The sequence below is a fragment of the Pseudorasbora parva genome, chromosome 8, assembly GCF_024679245.1.
Source record: "Pseudorasbora parva isolate DD20220531a chromosome 8, ASM2467924v1, whole genome shotgun sequence".
Lineage (NCBI taxonomy): Eukaryota > Metazoa > Chordata > Actinopteri > Cypriniformes > Gobionidae > Pseudorasbora > Pseudorasbora parva.
Window position 1 is genome coordinate 21,774,831 of NC_090179.1, and position 18,113 is coordinate 21,792,943.

Genomic DNA, 18,113 nt, shown 5'->3' on the forward strand with positions numbered 1-18,113 from the left:
TAGTCTGACAAGCCAGACCCACATCAAGATGTTTGGTCTGGACACTCACCATAGACAGGGCTCAATCCGAGGGGCGGATAAACGGTTGTCTTTCAAACTCCCTCTGCACGCGATAGGATAGCGCTTCAACCAACCAGAGCAACGAAGGTGAAGCAGAGCTTGTTGATAGATTAAACATTAACCGTATCCGGTCGGCTAAACTCCGAACACATCTTCCCTTTTTAAGAATGACTTCAGTGCCGTTCTTTGTTCTTTTCTCAGAGAAAAGCTTAACTCCAAGTCTTCCAGAGTCACTGTCAAAGCTGATTCGAAAGACCGCCGTTCTCCAGTTTCTGTGTTTACTAGAAGCACGCAAACGCAACTCGGCCGTTGTCATTATGGCCCCGCCCACCGACTCTATACACGATGTGATTGGCCCGGCAAGAGTTAGGCGAATACAGCTCAGAAGGGTATTGAGAGTTGATGACACTCGCGGGCAGATTAAATTTGCTGCCACTAGGGTGCGTCTAGATTTCTAGGCTAAAATAAGCCCTCAATAAAATAAACCCTTACACGAGGATGACCATATTTATGGGGTCCGTGGCATCTAAAAGATTAAAAACCTCTGACAACTAATTGCCATGCAGCTTTCAACACTGTTGCAGTGTGTAGTATTTATGAGGATCTATTGACATAAATGCAATATAAAGAACTTCAATAATGTACCGTTATGTTTTTATTACCTTAGAATGAGCCATATCCACATATACACCCCTGGGTCCCCTTAATTTACACAGTGTACCTTTAATCGTCAAATACTTTTGTCCATCCTCTCATCAATGGGCATAACTTCACTTTGCTATGAATTGTACCTCACAGGTATGTCCTTCAAGGTTGCCTTCAAGGAGGAGGTATCCTGGATACCTGGAGGTATCCATTGGGATACCATGTGAGGTATCCCAAATCACATGGTTAATGGGGTTCCTCAGGGATCAGTTCTTGGGCCCTTCCTATTCTCCATAACCCCTACATCACTGGGATGCACAGGCACATGGTTTATCTTACCACTGCTATGCTGATTAGATTCAGTTCTACTTTTCATTTCAACCAGATGATCCAACAGCAGCACCTGCACGGATCTCAAATTGCCTGGTGGACATCTCAACATGGACGAAAGAACATCACCTACAACGTATAAGACAGAGCTTCTCATCTTCCCAGCCACTACAGCACCAGTTTACCAGCCAGCTAAATTCATCAATGATAATCCCATCAAATTCAGCCAGGAATTTTGGGGTAATCCTTGATGATCAGCTGACCTTTAAATATCACATTGCAAAAATAGCATGATCATGCAGGTTTCCACAACATTAGGAAGATCAGGCCCTTCCTAACCGAGCATGCAACACAGATACACTCAACACGACCAGGCCCTTGTCAGGCTGAACTATTAATAATAATAATAATAATAATAATAATTAATTACATTTATATAGCGCTTTTCTAGGCACTCAAAGCGCTTTACATGGAAGGGGGAATCTCCTCAACCACCACGAGTGTGCAGCATCCACCTGGATGACTATTGAAATGTTCTTCTGGCTGGACTTCACGTCGTTACTCCTCTGTTTATGGCTTCTGGTTGTGGCTTGCATCAAGTTCAAGACATTGCATTTGACACGGGCTCTGCACACTCCTCCACTCTTTCTTACGAGTCTACATCCTCTGTTCCTTGCTGGTGGAAAATCCACCCCATCTTGACAAGGTGATGTGATTTCACCAAGTAACATGTTGGATAAACATCTTTGTTGATCCTGGAACAACATTCCAATCCACCAATTAAATTTGATGGACAAGTTTACAGTTCCAAGTTTTGGCTTACAGCAAGGGTTAAGTGCTTCTGATTTTATATCAGTTGGGTATGGTTTAGAAGCAGGGATAGGGTTAGGACTATTTTCGGACAGGAATGTTTTTCCAGGATCAACAAAATATGCTTGCTTGGCAAAATCACAGCCCTTCCTGTATGACTGAAACTTTGTATTACTGGAACTTCTCATGTGTATTGCTTTCTTATGATGAAAGTCTCTTTGGATAGAATCATCTACTAAATGAATAAATGTAAATGCAAATGTAAAGCAAACAGTTTATTCCAGTAAGTGACACTATAGGTGGTTCATTTACCATTCAGTACTGGTAGGTGCTCTCCTGAGACCTGGCATCGGCTTCTTCATTTAACTTTCTGGCAGATGTGGGAAATGATCCATGTCATAAACCTGGGAAGTTCCCCATGGACATATTCTGACATGATTCACACTCCATCAGCACATTTGCATTTATGCAGTGTTGCTATATAATTCCGGTTCCCTTTTTAACAGTTCCAATTAAGGATGCCATTATTTTCATATGGCTATTGCTCATATAGGCATCATGTCATCCACACCCACAGTTTTTAAAAATCAAGAGTTTCATAATGCATTCTTTGTCTTTTAAGGATTAATAGGACAGATTAATATAGACCTCTTTTACTTCGCGACATGACATGGGTGTTTTCATTGACTGAAGGATCTGATCTCAGCTCTTGGATTAGATCATTTAGTATCTGATAGTGTAGGAGTTCACTGCATCTTCTTTGTTGAAATAGATGTTGGTTTAATTTGGCCCCAGGTTATGAATACATTCATCAGCTTCCGGTGCTAAATAAATAAATAAATAAAACACAGTGTTTTATTGTGTGTGTCTTTGCTCGCTTCTTTCTAAAACCGATGAGATTTGAATCAATTATGGCACTGAAATAACCTTAAAATTAATACATGATGTTGAGATTTAATTAGCCTGTTTTTACTTGCATTTATAAATAATGTTACTTTTATTAATTCTCTTGCACAGTATTTGAGACATCATGGTATTCTAAAAGATTGAATTGCTCAATGCCCATCAATCACAAACAATAAGTCTGGTCAAATTGTTTTACTGAAATGTAAATTATATTTCCACTGTTACCCAAGATATTATTCTTTTGCGTAACTGGCAGACAAAATATCAGATGATAAGTGCTTATTTTAACATACCAGCCTAATCACCTCTATTTGTGAAAACGATATACTATGATGTATATTGTGTTGTTTGAACTGTTTTCTGCACATCATAATGTCTCAAGTGTATCAAGTGCTTTTGAGCAGCGATTTAACAAACCTTGGATAAAATCAGTGTTATTAGAAAGCTAGACACTTGTCTGCTGCTTAATAATGTGTGTACTTGAGGTGTAGAGTGGCAAAGTCACATCTCAAGAATTCTGTCACTCCATTATATTGTGTTATATGGGAGACAGCTGCCATTAACAGGACATGCCTACACTTGCAGCCATGGAAAATATTTTGCTCTTTGAAACTTTAGACATAATAATGTATCTTAATACTATAATACAAATGGAAATATGAAGAAAAAAATAGGCCAATTACTATCTGTTACTAACTGTGCCATTTCTTTGCTTGTTTTCAACGGATTTTGCACCACCCAAAACCAAAAGACTCAGTGTTTTTCATGTGATGATGATGCTGCGAAACAGTAAAAAAGCCCCTAACAGCTGTGCAAAACATGCAGAGCATTTTGTTTTTGATCATACACTACTGTTCAAAAGTTTGTGGTCGGTAAGATATTTTAAAGTCTCTTATGCTCTGCATTTATTTGATCAGAAACACATAACGGTTAAATATTATTAAAAATGAAAAGAGCTGTTTTATATTATTAAAGGTGTGGTTCCGTGTTTTTTCTTCTTCTAGGCTTGGCTGTGTTTATGGTGCACAGTATAACATGTCTTAATACTTGAAGACAGTGTATTTTTCTTAGATTTTATCTTTATTCCACACCACTGTCTCCACTGTCCTTTGAACGGCTCGTTTGCGTCCTGCTTCTATGAAGCCCATCCCTCTGAAAAACGCAATGGTCTGTTAGATGGCCAAATGTAGTTTGATGTATTTTTACTGGCTGAAGTGTCAAGCACAGGTTGTCCAGAAACGCCACGCCCCTTACCATTATGGGCAAAAGTCACATCTGTGGTGACTAGCAAGGTTTTATGATGTCACCAACCCAGGAAGAAGCTCGTTGTAGTCCAAACCGGACGTTTTTGTAGGCACTAAACTGACTTTAAAAGACAATATCTAAGTTTGCACTGAACTTTCAGCGCTGTAACTTTGCAGATACTGTTTATGCTCAAGCAGCAACATTACACACTAACTAAAGTTAAAAAAGTGAAATCACATGCAACCACCCCTTTAATATACTTTCAAATGTCATGTATGACTGTGATGGCGTGCACAGCTGGATTTTCAGCATCATGACCCCAGGCTTCAGTGTCACATGATCCTTCAGAAATCATTTTGATTTGCTGCTCAAGACACATTTATTATTATCAATGTTGTTCTGCCTAATACTATTGGAAACCGCAATACATTTTGTTCTTTGATGGATAAAAGACCAGCATTTATTTGAAAAATAAATATTTGTAACATTATACATGTAATTTTTATCCATTTAATTTGGGTAAAAATGTTGACTACTTTATATATTAGCTGCTTAATGTCCTCTTTCTATTCGTCTGAACATTATAAAAGTCATATGCCAGCTCTTAGTCAAAACTGAATGGCTATGATTCACAATCCTTTCCAGCAGTCTGGAAATACATTAATAGTCATCTTAAAATGAAGTTGGCATAACGTTTAGGTCTTTAAATAGATGTCTTGTGTATTTTTTAAATCCCAATGTATCAAGTCTGAGAGGTATGTACTATTACGGCACTAAAACTCTAAAATCCACAAAAATATCAAAACAAGAAGCACGAACATGACTTTATATCCTTTCATTGTCATGTCCTTTACCAAAATGAGTCAACAAATCACTTGCCGCCTAAAGTAGCGCCGCAGCAGTGATATCATGCTCACTCAGGTGTCCTAAAAGCAGTTTTTAACCACATTCTGCTGGCTGTGCGGTTAGAGGAAGTGGCGGATTGGCCAAGGTACTTTTTACATGAATCACAAACAATTTTTGACTGGAGAGAGCACTATAAAGAACCCTGTCAGACTGAGCGGAACACCATCCGGTCAGCATGGAGCGCACAGCTGTGGTATTGTTGGTGATCGCTACACACGCTTTAGCAAAACCTATTTCTACTGAGGAGAAAGACAAGGTGTTATTAGCTGAGGTAGGAAGAATATTGTTTTTCTTTAAAATGTGTGAGTTTTTTTGTGGGATAAAAGATTTTCTGTCCTTTAAATTGTATTAATTTATTTATTTATTTTTTAGAAATATCTTCAAAGGTACTATGGAATGCCGGCTGGTCTCCAGGGAGAAAGAAAATCCTCTGATGTCATGCAAATTCAAGAGAAACTTCAAAACATGCAAAAGTTTTTTAGGTTGGAGGTGACGGGAAAACTGGACGACAACACTTTGGAGATCATGAAAATGGCTCGCTGTGGAGTTCCAGATGTGGCCGAGTATAATCACTTTCCACGAGACCTCAAATGGCAAACCACAGATTTGACCTTTAGGTTTGTGTTTGTACATTAAATAAGTGAATATGGTAAAAAGAGGCCATTTTATTTTCAAATATACGCCAATACGTTTTATTCACTTTCAGGATTCTGAACTACACCCCTGACCTGAAGAAGGCGGACGTGGATAGAGCCGTCCGAAATGCTTTAAATGTCTGGAGCAGGGTGACTCCACTGAGGTTTAAGAAACTGTATGAGGGAAATGCGGATATCATGATCAGCTTTGGAGCAAGAGGTACCAACATTTGTATTATTCATTGAAGTGGGAATAAAATGAAGGATATTTCTTTATAGTTTTTATTTCTATCTCTATATTTGTTTTTTATGCAAATGATAGAACATGGAGACTTCAACCCATTTGATGGACCGGAGGGGCTTCTTGCTCATGCTTACCCCCCTGGAAATGGCATTGGTGGTGATACACACTTTGATGAGGATGAAACATGGACCAAAGACTTTCACAGTACAAAAATACCACATTTATAGCTACACTCTTAAAAACAAAGGTTCCAAAAGGAAGAACCTTTCAGTGAACAGTTTTTAAAAGAACCATTTTGTCTATGTGTGAACATTTTAATGATCTAATCAATCTTCAATATGCTCTTTGCAGCATTTAATCTCTTCTTGGTCGCGGCCCATGAGTTTGGCCATGCTCTCGGTATGGCCCATTCCTCTGACCCTGGGTCACTCATGTACCCGGTGTACTCCTATGCCAAGGGTTACCCTCTCTCTGAAGATGACATTGAGGGGATCCAGTCTCTCTATGGTGAGTAATACATCATTTTGACCACTAGATTATTCTAGAGATTTTTATAGTCCTGATTCAACCTATGGTTTTTGGTTAATCAAAGGTGAAAACCCAAACCAGGGAAGAGTCAAGCCCAAACCCGACGCTCCAAGCAAGTGTGACCCTGAACTGAGTTTTGATGCCGTCACTGAACTCCGTGGAGAGACAATCATTTTCAAAGACAGGTGCAAAAATAGCCCACAGTTCATTGTGGTAAAACTGTCCCTGGCTGCACTAGCACATTTTTAAACTTGTCTATAATGTGTTATATCCTAGTATGGTTCCTGATAATATTGTTGTTGGCAGGTTTTACTGGCGGCTACATACACAAATGCCTGAACCTGAACAAACCCTCATTAAAAGTACCTGGCCTGAAATACCCAACAAAGTAGATGCTGCCTATGAGAACCCAGAGAAAGATATCGTCATCATATTCAGTGGTTAGTTTCGATTCAAATGTCATTCATTGTCATTTTATCTTTATTTTGCTCAAGTTATTGTGAGCGTTTTCTTCACCAACACTTCATTTATTCTTTAAATTATCTTATATTTTAATTTTACTTTAAGTTTTAGTATTTTTTAAACAATTGCTATAATTATAATATTTTCTTTCCTTTTTTGTTTACCTTTAGTAATTTCAGTACTTTAGCTTTTCATCTAATATTATATTTTATTTCAGCTTTTTTACGTTAACAATATCAATGCAACACTTACTGGTACTTTTTTGAGTTAGATTAACTAAATATTTTTATTATTGAAAAATATTACAGGTATCAAAATGTGGGCTCTCAATGGCTACAATCTAGTTGACGGCTATCCAAAATATATCCACAAACTGGGTCTCCCAAAGACCGTCCGCAAAATAGATGCAGCTGTTAACATCCGAGATACGGGCAAGACTCTACTTTTTGTAGATGAGGAATACTGGAGGTATGATAAAACCTTCATCCATATATTATTGAGTATTCTGAACCCATAAGCAAATCCAAGGGTCAATATAGTATGCTAAAAAGCTAATGTAAACTGCATCTCTTCTGCCAGTTATGATGAGCAGACAGGCACCATGGATAGTGGATACCCACGAACAATTGAGGAAGACTTTCCCGGAATTGGAGATGAAGTGGATGCCGCTGCTTATCATTTTGGTATGTGTAAATTAATAAAGTTGCATAACTTTCTTATTGTGTCAGTTAATGTATTTGAACCACTTCTCCAAGGCATAAATGAAAATTAAAATAATTGTTGTTTCTCTTTTTTAACAGGATATTTGTACTTCTACCGTGAACATATGCAGTTTGAATACAGTTTCGCCTCACGGAAGGTCATGCGCATCCTGAGGGCCAACTCTATACTCAACTGTTGAGCACTTACAATGTGGATGTGCCATAAACTGTCAACTGCTGTGAAAAATAACATTAACTTTTATGTGTTTTCAACTACTGAGCTGGTAAATCAGTAGATTCTCATTTATTTATAGACCATAATTCTGGAATAATGTCTGGGATATTTTGGCAAAATTAACTTCTGTGTGATCCTTTATATGCATCCAATGGGGAGCAAAGAAAGGGAAATAAAAATTGATTGAGCTGAAAACTGTAAATATGCCCTCTACAATACCACTGTTAAAAAATAAACAGAAAAATTGATTAATTGAACATTTTATTAATATGAATTTGTCACATAAGTGTTAATGGGTTTTAAGTAAATGAATACAGTGAATAAACAATACAAAGTGGCCACTTAAATTAATATTAAAGTAGTAGTAAATGAATTGAAGTGATCTGACTCCGGTCAGACTATAAAATCAGCAACAACAACAACAACAAAACTTGTGAATTATACATAATATTCATAATAACAATTTGTTCATAGTAATAAAGAAGAAGAAGAATATGCTTGTAATCACAAATTGCAATCCGAAGAGGATCGTTTGTCTCTGTCATGACTGATAAACATATGAAAACCATCATGGATACGTTTGTTTTTGTCATTTCCATCTGACCCTGTCTATGACTGGACTAAATGCTTTTGGAAATGATATTCTCAAAAGCTGCTCTGAATTACAAAAACAAGACATGGTGTTTGGCTGTCTCAAGTGTTTACATGGGATTTCAGTAAACAAACAAAAAAACACATATCACCACTCATGTTTGCGTGTGTGCCTGGTATGCTGTGGCAAACTTGAGCTAAGTTGTGGATTGTATAGAAAAACTTTCAGTTTTTTTTTTCTTTTTCTTTCTTTCTTTTTTTTCTTTTTTTTTTCAAAACACATGATAGTAAAATATGCTTTTATATAAGCATATTTTGCTATCATCATGTGTTTTGAATAATACCACACAGTAAAGTCTATAAATCAGGATTAACCCCAAATAGCTTAAAAAAGGACTCAAATGCACTCACTCAAAGGCAGGTTTAGTTCCAGTGGTTTACCAGCAGTCTACAAGAGGATCTGAAGACACCACTTCCTTATGTGTATTTTGTGTAGGTCGTCCTTCAAAACAAAATATGGTTTTGGCATTCATTTCAAGCTAGGCTGCAAAGAGTGCTAACTGTGCGATCTTCAGACTTCACATTTATTAACAAAAGAGGATCTAATTGGTGACTGACATATTCTGTGGTTAAACTGAAAGAGCACTTTTGAGCACAATTTCACAAGTGAGTTTTCACTTTTGGTTGAAGGGAAATTTGTAATTTTACTTTTTGTTGACGATAACCTCCCACCTCACTGAAATGTGTAAGTTAATAAACATTACAACTATAATATAAGCTATAATATATTCATATTATTTTATATCACATGCTACGTTACTGTTGAAAAGTTGGGCATAATATTAAAAAACAAAGTAGTAATAACAGGCTTTTTATTTTAGCAATATTATGTTTTGTTTTGTTTTGTTTTATTTTATTTTATTTTATTTTTCATTTCATTTTATAGCTACTTTTATTTTGAAACACTTTTATTCCGCCATTGTGGTGTTGTTGTGTGTCTATGCGCCTGGCTCGACTTTACTGTACTATCAGATATGTACATCGATAAACAAAACATTTAAGTAAACTTTGTGCTTACCCGTTTTCCCACACGTCAGGTAAAGCTTTTCAGCGCAATGTTATCGTTTTCAGAAAAAATCATTCGTAGAATATATAACGTTAACGTTAGTCATTGAAACGTGGACCTGGTTATCAAAACTGTTTCTGTGTTAACGTTACTTTTTAAATAGTATAAGATGGATTGTCAAGCAGACAGATATAAACGTCTATACATTCTTATGTTATGCCTGTGATCTGAAGCTTAAAAGGTTGGCCTGCTTTGACTATTCTATTCATCTAGATATAATCAATTAATCTGTTAATGTGTACGATGTTGCTTTGCTACGTGATTTTGTTGGTGCTTATTCTGTTTTATTCTTTATAGATGCCAAATGTGAACACCAGTAAATCTACTTCTCCACCTGACGGTGGAAATGTAGAAGAACCATATAAAACCACACGACAAATTCACTCAAATGGTGCCAGAGTGACTTCAGTGTCTAAATCATTCAATAACCAGACTGAATTTGCTTATTTACCTGATGAAATTAATTTCAAGGCACAACAGAATGTCAATCCAGATGGTGAACAACTGGATCCTTCAACACAAATACAAACAGACATTAATGTGAAAAAAGTTAACACATGTTCTATTGAGAGTACAAGCCAAACAGACAGAGAACGTGTTGTTAGAGAGTTGGGAGTCACTAGCACTGCATTTATTGGGCCTCCGCGTCGCCCAGAATCTTCTATTGATCAGGAGCTTTGTGAATTTTACAAAGAGCTTGAGGAAGTAGATAAGGTTGATGGTGACACCAAATCGGTTAAAGAGCATGGCCGCCATTCATCCTGCAAGCCTGAAAACAACCTACCAAACAGGACGAACAGTCCTGTTGTCGTAACTGATCACGGCAGAGCCTACAGACCATACCCGGATCCACATGAACACAACCAAAAAGATCCAAAGAGTTGGAGACCTCGCTTACAATGGGATACGGATGACTTTGGTGGAAGAAGACACCCCGAGCCATGGTATCCACCTCCACCATGGGCTCCTCCAAACCCAAGGATTCAGTTCTTCCCTCCCCCAACCTCTGGAGGCCCAATCATGTATCCTCCAGGCATGAGACCCCAGGAGAACTTCCACAGTTTTCATACGAACAACAACAATAAAAGCTGGGGCCCATGGGAAGGGCCACCATTACCTTCAAACAGATGGCATGAACATAGCAGTTTCCAGTCACAGGAGTATCCTGGATTCTCTGAGGAATATGAAACACCTGTATCACATTGGAAGCAGCACAATCATGAAAAAGACCAATATCAACATTTGGAGCTCATATTGTTGAGGGGAGTCCCAGGATCTGGAAAATCTTCTTTGGCCAGGTGAGTAAAACTAAATATGAAGAGAAAAGACCTTATTGTTTTTTCTACACCAAATCAGGGCCCAAATGTTTGATTAAATTCTAAAGGTGTATTACAAGTAATACTTGCATTGATTAGTCAAGTGCTGCTAGCATTGTCTGTAAACATTGATTAGTTTTGGTATGCAGAGGACATTTTTTAATATTACACTACTTTTCTCTCAGAGAGCTCCTGTCCACTGGTCCCAATGGAGTCATAATGAGCACAGATGACTACTTTTTCCAAGACAACAAATATGTTTTTGATTCTGCTCTGCTTGGGGACGCGCACGACTGGAATCAGAAGAGAGGTGAGGAAAGCCTATGTTACATATTTTTATACACATGGAAGCATTTTCATCCTACAATTTAATACTTTAATCATGTATTATCATATAATATATAATATATTTAGAATATGGAATTCAACATTAGTTGGGTGAAATCTAAATATATCCAGGTTATATATTCATATAAATATATAATAAACCAGCCGTTTTAGTACCGCCTTAATTCCAAGTGGCATAGATTCAACAAGTTGCTGGAAACGTTTCTCATAGATTTTGGTCCATATTGACATGATAGCATCACACAGATGCTGCAGATATTTTGGCTGCACATCAATGATGTGATTCTCTGGTTCCAGCACATCCCAAAGCTGCTCTATTGGACTGAGTTGTGGTGACTGTGGAGGCCATTTGAGTAGAGCTACTCAACTATGGCAAAAAAAACATAAGCACGATTATTTAACATGATTTTTGGTGGGTGATAATACCAAAGTCTTATTTCACAATGTGAGTAATGAAATTAAAATTTCAATGAAATTATCAATACTTCAGCAAAAATTAAAAATATGTTAACTAATGTAAGAAAATGTAATCAAATCAATTACATAAGACAAATAAACAGTCAGGACTAAGAACAAAAATAAACTAATTACAAACAAAACCGACAAATTAATTAGACAGAATGAAAATACAAATGAAATAAACAGTGTTTTTTAGGAAAATACTAACAGTGGTATTCAGAGAAGTAATACAATAACAAAAAACAAAAAAATCAAATGTGAAGGTGATTTGGATAAGTTTTGGCTATTAGGGATGAACAAAAGCACACCAATGTGAAGGAAAGGAAGGTGTGCTGGACAGAATGTGGCAGCGGAACAATAATCGGTTTACCTCGATTCTCTTGCTTTCATAATTGTTGGAAGCTGAAATTGAAAATCTGTTATGATTAATCACACAGCCCTACATTTCAGTATAGTGAACTCATTGTCATGATTAATAAACCAGTTTGAGATGATTTGAGTTTTGTGAGATGTCGTGTTATTCTGCTGAAAGTAGCCATCAGAAGATGGATACACTACACTCTTAGAAGAAAAGGTTCTATTGGTGCTATGTATTTGGAACCCTTAAAAGTTTATAGAAATATAGTTGAGTATACTCCAAAGACTATAATGACAAGAAAGAACCCTTTTGGCACTTAAAAAGGTTTCTATATAGAACACTGCAAAAAGGATTTTTATCAAAGAAAACATGCATTTCTTATCTTCACAAAAACTCTTAATTTTTAGTTTTTTTACCCCCAAAATAAGACAATTACTTTTGCTTGAATGTTTAGATGTTTGGACTAGAAACAAGACAAAAATACTAAGTAAGAAAAGCATTTTTTGCAGTGAACTTTTTAGGGGTTCCAACTACGTAGCGCCGATAGAACCTTTTACGGTTCTATATAGAACCTTTTCTTCTAAGAGTGGATGGTAATAAAGAGATTGACATGGTCACTGGTCAGCAACAATTCTCAGGTAGGTTGTGGCGCTTAAACGATGCTCAATTGGTACCAGGATGCCCAATGTGTACTGAGAAAATATCCCCCACACCATTACAACACCACCTGTTGATACAAGGCAGGATGGAGCCATGCTTTCATGTTGTTTACACCAAATTCTGACACTATTCTGACCCCAAGCAAAAATTTGAGACTCATCAGACCAGGCAACATTTTTTGTGCGTTCAGAAATGCACTTCTGCAGACTTTTGTTGTAACAAGTAGTTATTTGAGTTACTGTTGCCTCTCTATCAGGTCAAACCAGTCTGGACTGGCTATTCTCCTCTGACATCTGGCATCAAACTGATTTTTTCCCACACAGAACTGGCACCTGCTGGATATTTTCTTCTTTTCGGACCATTATCTGTAAACCCTAGAGATGGTTGTGCATGAAAATCCCAGTAGATCAGCAGTTTCTAAAATACTCAGACCAGCCCATCTGGCACCAACAACCATGGTTTAAAGTAACTTAATTCACATTTCTTCCACATTCTGAGGCTCAGATTGAACTTCACCAGATCATCTTGACCATCTCTATATGCCTAAATGCAATAAATTGCTGAAATGTGATTGGCTGATTAGATATTTGTGTAAATGAGCAGTTGACGTATCTCAGAACGTATAACTGAGGCGGAGCCGGAGAAGCGCAAGGTAAAAGTGCGTGCATCGCTAGTGTTTGCTTTAGCAAACCCAGCTCTCAAGACGATAGAATTATTCCGCTGTGTGGACTCATTTTGGCTTCATCTAAAAAGAAGCCACTAAGGAAATCGACAAGAATCATTGTGTTTGGTTAATAGGCCATGTTAAAATCGAATACTCGGGAAACACATTGAAACTAAGAGCTCGCTTAACACCCTGGCGTCACCCGCGCTGCTGAGAAGCATTTAGATAGAATGTACAGCACGTTTTCCTCTCAGTAACAAAATAAACACACACCAAAACTGACAGCGGTGGCAGCAGAATGAAAGATCATAGCGATGTGGATATGGATGCACCAGCTCTGCAGTTCAGTACTTGAAATAGCACTTTATACAATAGACTGCTTTATAGAAAATAGCTTACCTGTATTAAATATAAAAGAAAACAGTCATTCCAGTCATGAAATGGACTGCACTTTCTGTTGTTAAATAGCCACTGCTATACTGTGAACCTTTAAAACATAAACATAAAGAATCCTGCAGTCACTTTACATTTTACTTTACTCAGATTGCACAAAATAGTGATAAGTGATATAAATTGTACTGTATTAATTAAATAAAATACTTTGTCTCGTGTTTTAGGCATATGGTTGTGTTCTTTATTCTTTTAAATTATATATATATATATATATATATATATAAAAAAAAAATATCGCAATATATTGCCTCTCTTACAATATCAGCAAAGTATATTACAATACCGTATCGTAACCCCTGTATCGTGATAGGTATTGTATCGCCAGATTCTTGGCAATACACAGCCCGAATATATATATATATATATATATATATATATATATATATTATATTTGAATCATATGATTGGTTACATTACATACTTATATAGCATTAGTTTTGAATAGCTCTTTTAAAAATATGTTCAGGTCATATTTCAGCCCAAAATAAATAAAAAATTGTTTTTATTTTTTTATAGACTATATAAAGTAAATTAACCCTGTTTTAGGGCTATTATTTTTTGTAATTCTTTTCAGTGGTGATTCACTTTTGATTTTCAATGATCTGCAAAACAGTCATTTTTACGGCATTACAGTAAAACAAGGATTAAATAAAGATTGCATTTATTTATCAAATATCAATGATATACAAATACATATAATATAATTTGAATTATGAAAAAATATTTATATTTATGTTTAAATTGCTTAAATGTCATGAAAATAATGTTACAGTGCAAAAAACAAATAAAACAGATTCTTTTTTTTCTTCTTCTTTTGCTTTTGGGTCAGATATGACCAGGACATTTTTGTGAGATTCACCTGTTTAAAAAAATGTGTTTATGGCTTTGTCATTTCCAAGCTGAACAGGCAATGTTGGAGGGCCGCTCACCTGTTATCATCGACAACACTAATGTTAAAGCCTGGGAGATGAAGCCTTATGTTGAAATGGTGAGTAGAATTTAGTAATGCATGGGATTAGTTAATTTTTTTTTTTTTTTTTTTTTTTGTGAAACACAAAGCTTTAAGGCTTTAAACTGGTTCTAGAAACTCTCTGAAATGCATCAAACCCTTGTCTATAACTTTTAGGAGTGCTTTAGAACCATATGTTTGATTCTAGAGATCGGTATTACATTACATTACGTTTCACTGGTTATTTGCAAAATGAACGATAAGCTATCTTAGTAACACATTTTTATTAATTCACTATATTTCACACAGGCTTTAAAGAACGGATACAGAGTGGACTTCTTTGAGCCAGATACCCACTGGAAATATGATCCTGCCCAGTTAGAAAAGTAAGTCTGTTAATAGTTTTGGTTCAAATGTTAGGCGAGGAACACAGTGACTTTTATTAATCACTGAATGAGAGAGACTATTGACTTTAGATCAGGTTTTGGCTTACGGTACAGAGGTTTGTAATTCAGTTGAGTTTAAGTGGATAAAATGTTTTATAGTCTAGGATCAGTGAGTATCTTTCAAATCCTTGTGAATAAGACCAGCTGATTCTTGTTGAATTAAGAGATACTGTTACTTTTATTTGTTTCATTTACATCAGGCTTTGTATAGCAGTCTAATAGAGCTTGGATATCCTGGTTAATTTCCTGTCTATTCATTTAATCAACAGGAGGAACAAGCATGGAGTCCCTCGAGAATCAATAGCAAAGATGCTGGATGGTTTTGAGTGGCCGATGAATGTTGATATTGTGATGAATTCTGTGGTGCCTCCCCATAAAAACAAAGGCCATTAAAGGAGAACCGATGCCATTTAGCTCTCATTGAAAGAGAAACATTTTCATATTATCTTTTAGAATACAATAGGTTTATTTTCTTCAGTTGTAATATATTGATGCAGCTAAATGTGTTTTAATGACTGTGTGGTGGTTTTAATGAACATTTGAGAAGACTGCAGAATTTCAAAAATGCTCTGTTTAGATGAGAATGTCCGTTTAAATAGTATTGCTTTCTTTTGTATCTTCTGTACTTATGCTTAGTGTGCATATGAAAATGTTTTTTTGCTGCATTTTTTAATAAAAAAATTATAATAATTAAAATAATATTAAAAATAATATTTGTCTAAATCACCACATTGTTAATTGTTGAAGATTAGTAAGATAAGACCACTTTATGCAGTCTGGCTCATACAATTTGTACTGAGCTTCCAGATACATTCCAAGGAATAATAAATAAATAAAACATATCTAAAGGGACATGCTGAATCGGAGCAGCACACACAGTGTGTGTATTTTTAAGCATTCTGTAATTTTTCCAAGGACCAGCAGCTCAATCTACTAGACACTGATCTAATCTCAGGGTTTACTTTTTTATTGTGTTGTACTTTGTTGATGGTTTATGTACAGAACAAGACACCTTTTCTTAAATGCTTGCTATTTTTATTTAATAAAATCTGCTTTCTTATATGATGCCAGTAATTCATTTTTTTTTTAAAGAATGCACATAGGACATTGCAGTTGATTGCATGCTTTTCCACTCAATATAAAGTTGTGCCATTAATAGTGTGGGCTATTCAAAAAGATCGTTTAGACATTATAGTGTGAAGACTTAGTCTGGAGTGATTTACTTGCATTGCAGAGGGTTTGAGCTGAGCATGAAATGCACGGTAAAAATGTTGACATTTTTATAATATAACTTTTTATCATGAAACCTTGACTCCTAAAATACCAGGTTTCATAAATATCAAAGCTCAAAGTGCACCAACTATGTTTTTAATTATATGACAAATACAAATAACACAAATAATCGTTTGACAGTATTAACATTATGTATAACATTGAGAAATCTGAAATAAAAATTATATATATATATATAATTTTTATTTCAGTTTTAGCTTTAGTAATTTAACAGGTTCAACAATAAAACAGCACTGGTGCTGCAGTGCATTGCCGTATCCATTCATAGCTGTCATAAATGTGTGTGAAGGCGGAGACAGCCTGTCGTCCTCCTCATGGGTGGCCTATAGATGTCGCTGTTAGACCACACTCTCCAGCCTGCTAAGCGACAACATATACGCTCGTTTGTGCACTGACCACTTACATGACTGTTATAGCAGTTTATTATTATTTCCCCAGACCAATACTGCCGATATTGCCACAAAAAACACAGTCATGCAGTTAAATAAATAAACTCGAGTGGAGGAGGGAAGTGAGGTTCTGTAAGTTATTGAGCGGAGCTGCACTGACTGGTGCAGATAGGGACAAATTGGCGCCATTTTGAAGCCGACAGGAGGATCTCAGTGGTGGGAGAAGCGAGTGGAGCGCGCACTTTTTCCAAAAAGGTAAACCGCTATTTAAATTTAAATCTCACGCGAGTGAAATCGAACTCCGCCGATTGGAGTCCGTTAATGGGAATTGTCATTTTCGTGGCTGTTTTATTAGGTGCTTTTTCCTTTTCGGCGGTTGGTTGTCTATTCTTCTGTTAACCCATGCGAGAACATCTGACTCTCACTGTCTTTCCCCCCAAATCTGTTCATTCTTAACTCAAAATCTAATTTGCAATGACAGTTGTTGTTGGTTTACGTGTAACGCGTGTTATCGCGGTCGTTTTCATTGCAAAAGAGGGCCGTGCACTTTTCTGATGCCTCGTGTATGTGTAACGTTACGTGCATACGAGTGTGTTTGTGTTTTAGCTCTGTTAGCTTAGCTTAGCTGCTCGTAAACCGCCTCATCCTCTATTTAAATCCGATTCATAACCTATTTCAGATTCTACTACTGTAGTTTGCATTCATTTTTGTTATGGGTTAATATAGCCCATTGCGTGGTGAGATCGGACGTGCTGTTATGCGTTGGATCTAGATAGTAACGGAGGAGCTGTGGTGGTGTGCAATGAATTTTAGCCTGTAAACACCCCCTTAGGGGTGTTATCTGGGTTTGCAAGGGATAAACCACTGTCAAAGGACTCCAATGACAGCTGATGTGTGATCAAAATTGTATTTTGTCCTGGTTGTGGCTGTAGAAAAAGCAATGAAGGAGCACAAAGAAATCAGCTGAGAAAGCCAAGCTGCTGTCAGAGTGTAAGACTCTCTTTTCCCCATGCAAAATCATTGTAAAGCTGTAATGGTGTCTGTAAATGTGTTGCATTGTTTACTAATTGCATGCATAGAGGTGTTGTGAAATGTTTGGTGTCTGCAGGGTGTGTGAAACACCTGCACTGTTTTAATCCTCCTTTGAAATGGCAGCTATTTTCACTTCAGCTTGCATTATTAATTTCTTGCATAATTGTGTTGTTATAACTTTATGGATCACTCTTAGGGGAATGCAGAGCACTTTTAATACCGTACATTTATTTGTATGTATATTTCCAATTATTATTGCAGAATATAAATCATTTTGTATTGTAATGACAATAAACCAAAGTGAATGAAATCACTACTTCCG

At 36.5% G+C, this 18,113-nt stretch overlaps 3 protein-coding genes across 4 annotated transcripts in view; all 3 read left to right on the top strand.

The window, feature by feature from the left end:
- Positions 1 to 5,077: 5,077 nt before the first annotated feature.
- mmp13b (matrix metallopeptidase 13b) lies at positions 5,078 to 8,225 on the top strand. Its single transcript, XM_067451667.1, has 10 exons — positions 5,078 to 5,173; positions 5,275 to 5,519; positions 5,609 to 5,757; positions 5,860 to 5,985; positions 6,133 to 6,288; positions 6,374 to 6,494; positions 6,616 to 6,749; positions 7,080 to 7,239; positions 7,351 to 7,454; positions 7,572 to 8,225. Exons 1-10 carry the CDS (start codon positions 5,078 to 5,080, stop codon positions 7,670 to 7,672), a joined length of 1,392 nt encoding a protein of 463 aa, XP_067307768.1. The 3' UTR covers positions 7,673 to 8,225.
- A 1,046-nt stretch (positions 8,226 to 9,271) lies between these two features.
- n4bp2l2 (NEDD4 binding protein 2-like 2) lies at positions 9,272 to 16,142 on the top strand. Of its 2 annotated transcripts, none has more exons than XM_067450396.1 (6): positions 9,272 to 9,395; positions 9,722 to 10,722; positions 10,926 to 11,050; positions 14,582 to 14,670; positions 14,941 to 15,017; positions 15,347 to 16,142. In XM_067450396.1, the coding sequence occupies exons 2-6, from the start codon at positions 9,722 to 9,724 to the stop codon at positions 15,468 to 15,470; spliced, it is 1,416 nt and encodes a 471-aa protein (XP_067306497.1). In that variant the 5' UTR covers positions 9,272 to 9,395; the 3' UTR covers positions 15,471 to 16,142. The 2 variants fall into 2 exon arrangements, with proteins under 2 accessions (XP_067306497.1, XP_067306498.1); XM_067450397.1 differs by lacking the exon at positions 9,272 to 9,395 and adding an exon at positions 9,404 to 9,605.
- Positions 16,143 to 16,716: 574 nt separating this feature from the next.
- The window catches only part of pds5b (PDS5 cohesin associated factor B), a 62,646-nt gene continuing 61,249 nt past the window's right edge, over positions 16,717 to 18,113 (top strand). Inside the window, exon 1 of the mRNA XM_067450398.1 lies at positions 16,717 to 17,014. The gene's annotated coding sequence lies outside the window, so the exon portion shown is untranslated. The remainder of the gene's footprint in view (positions 17,015 to 18,113) is intronic.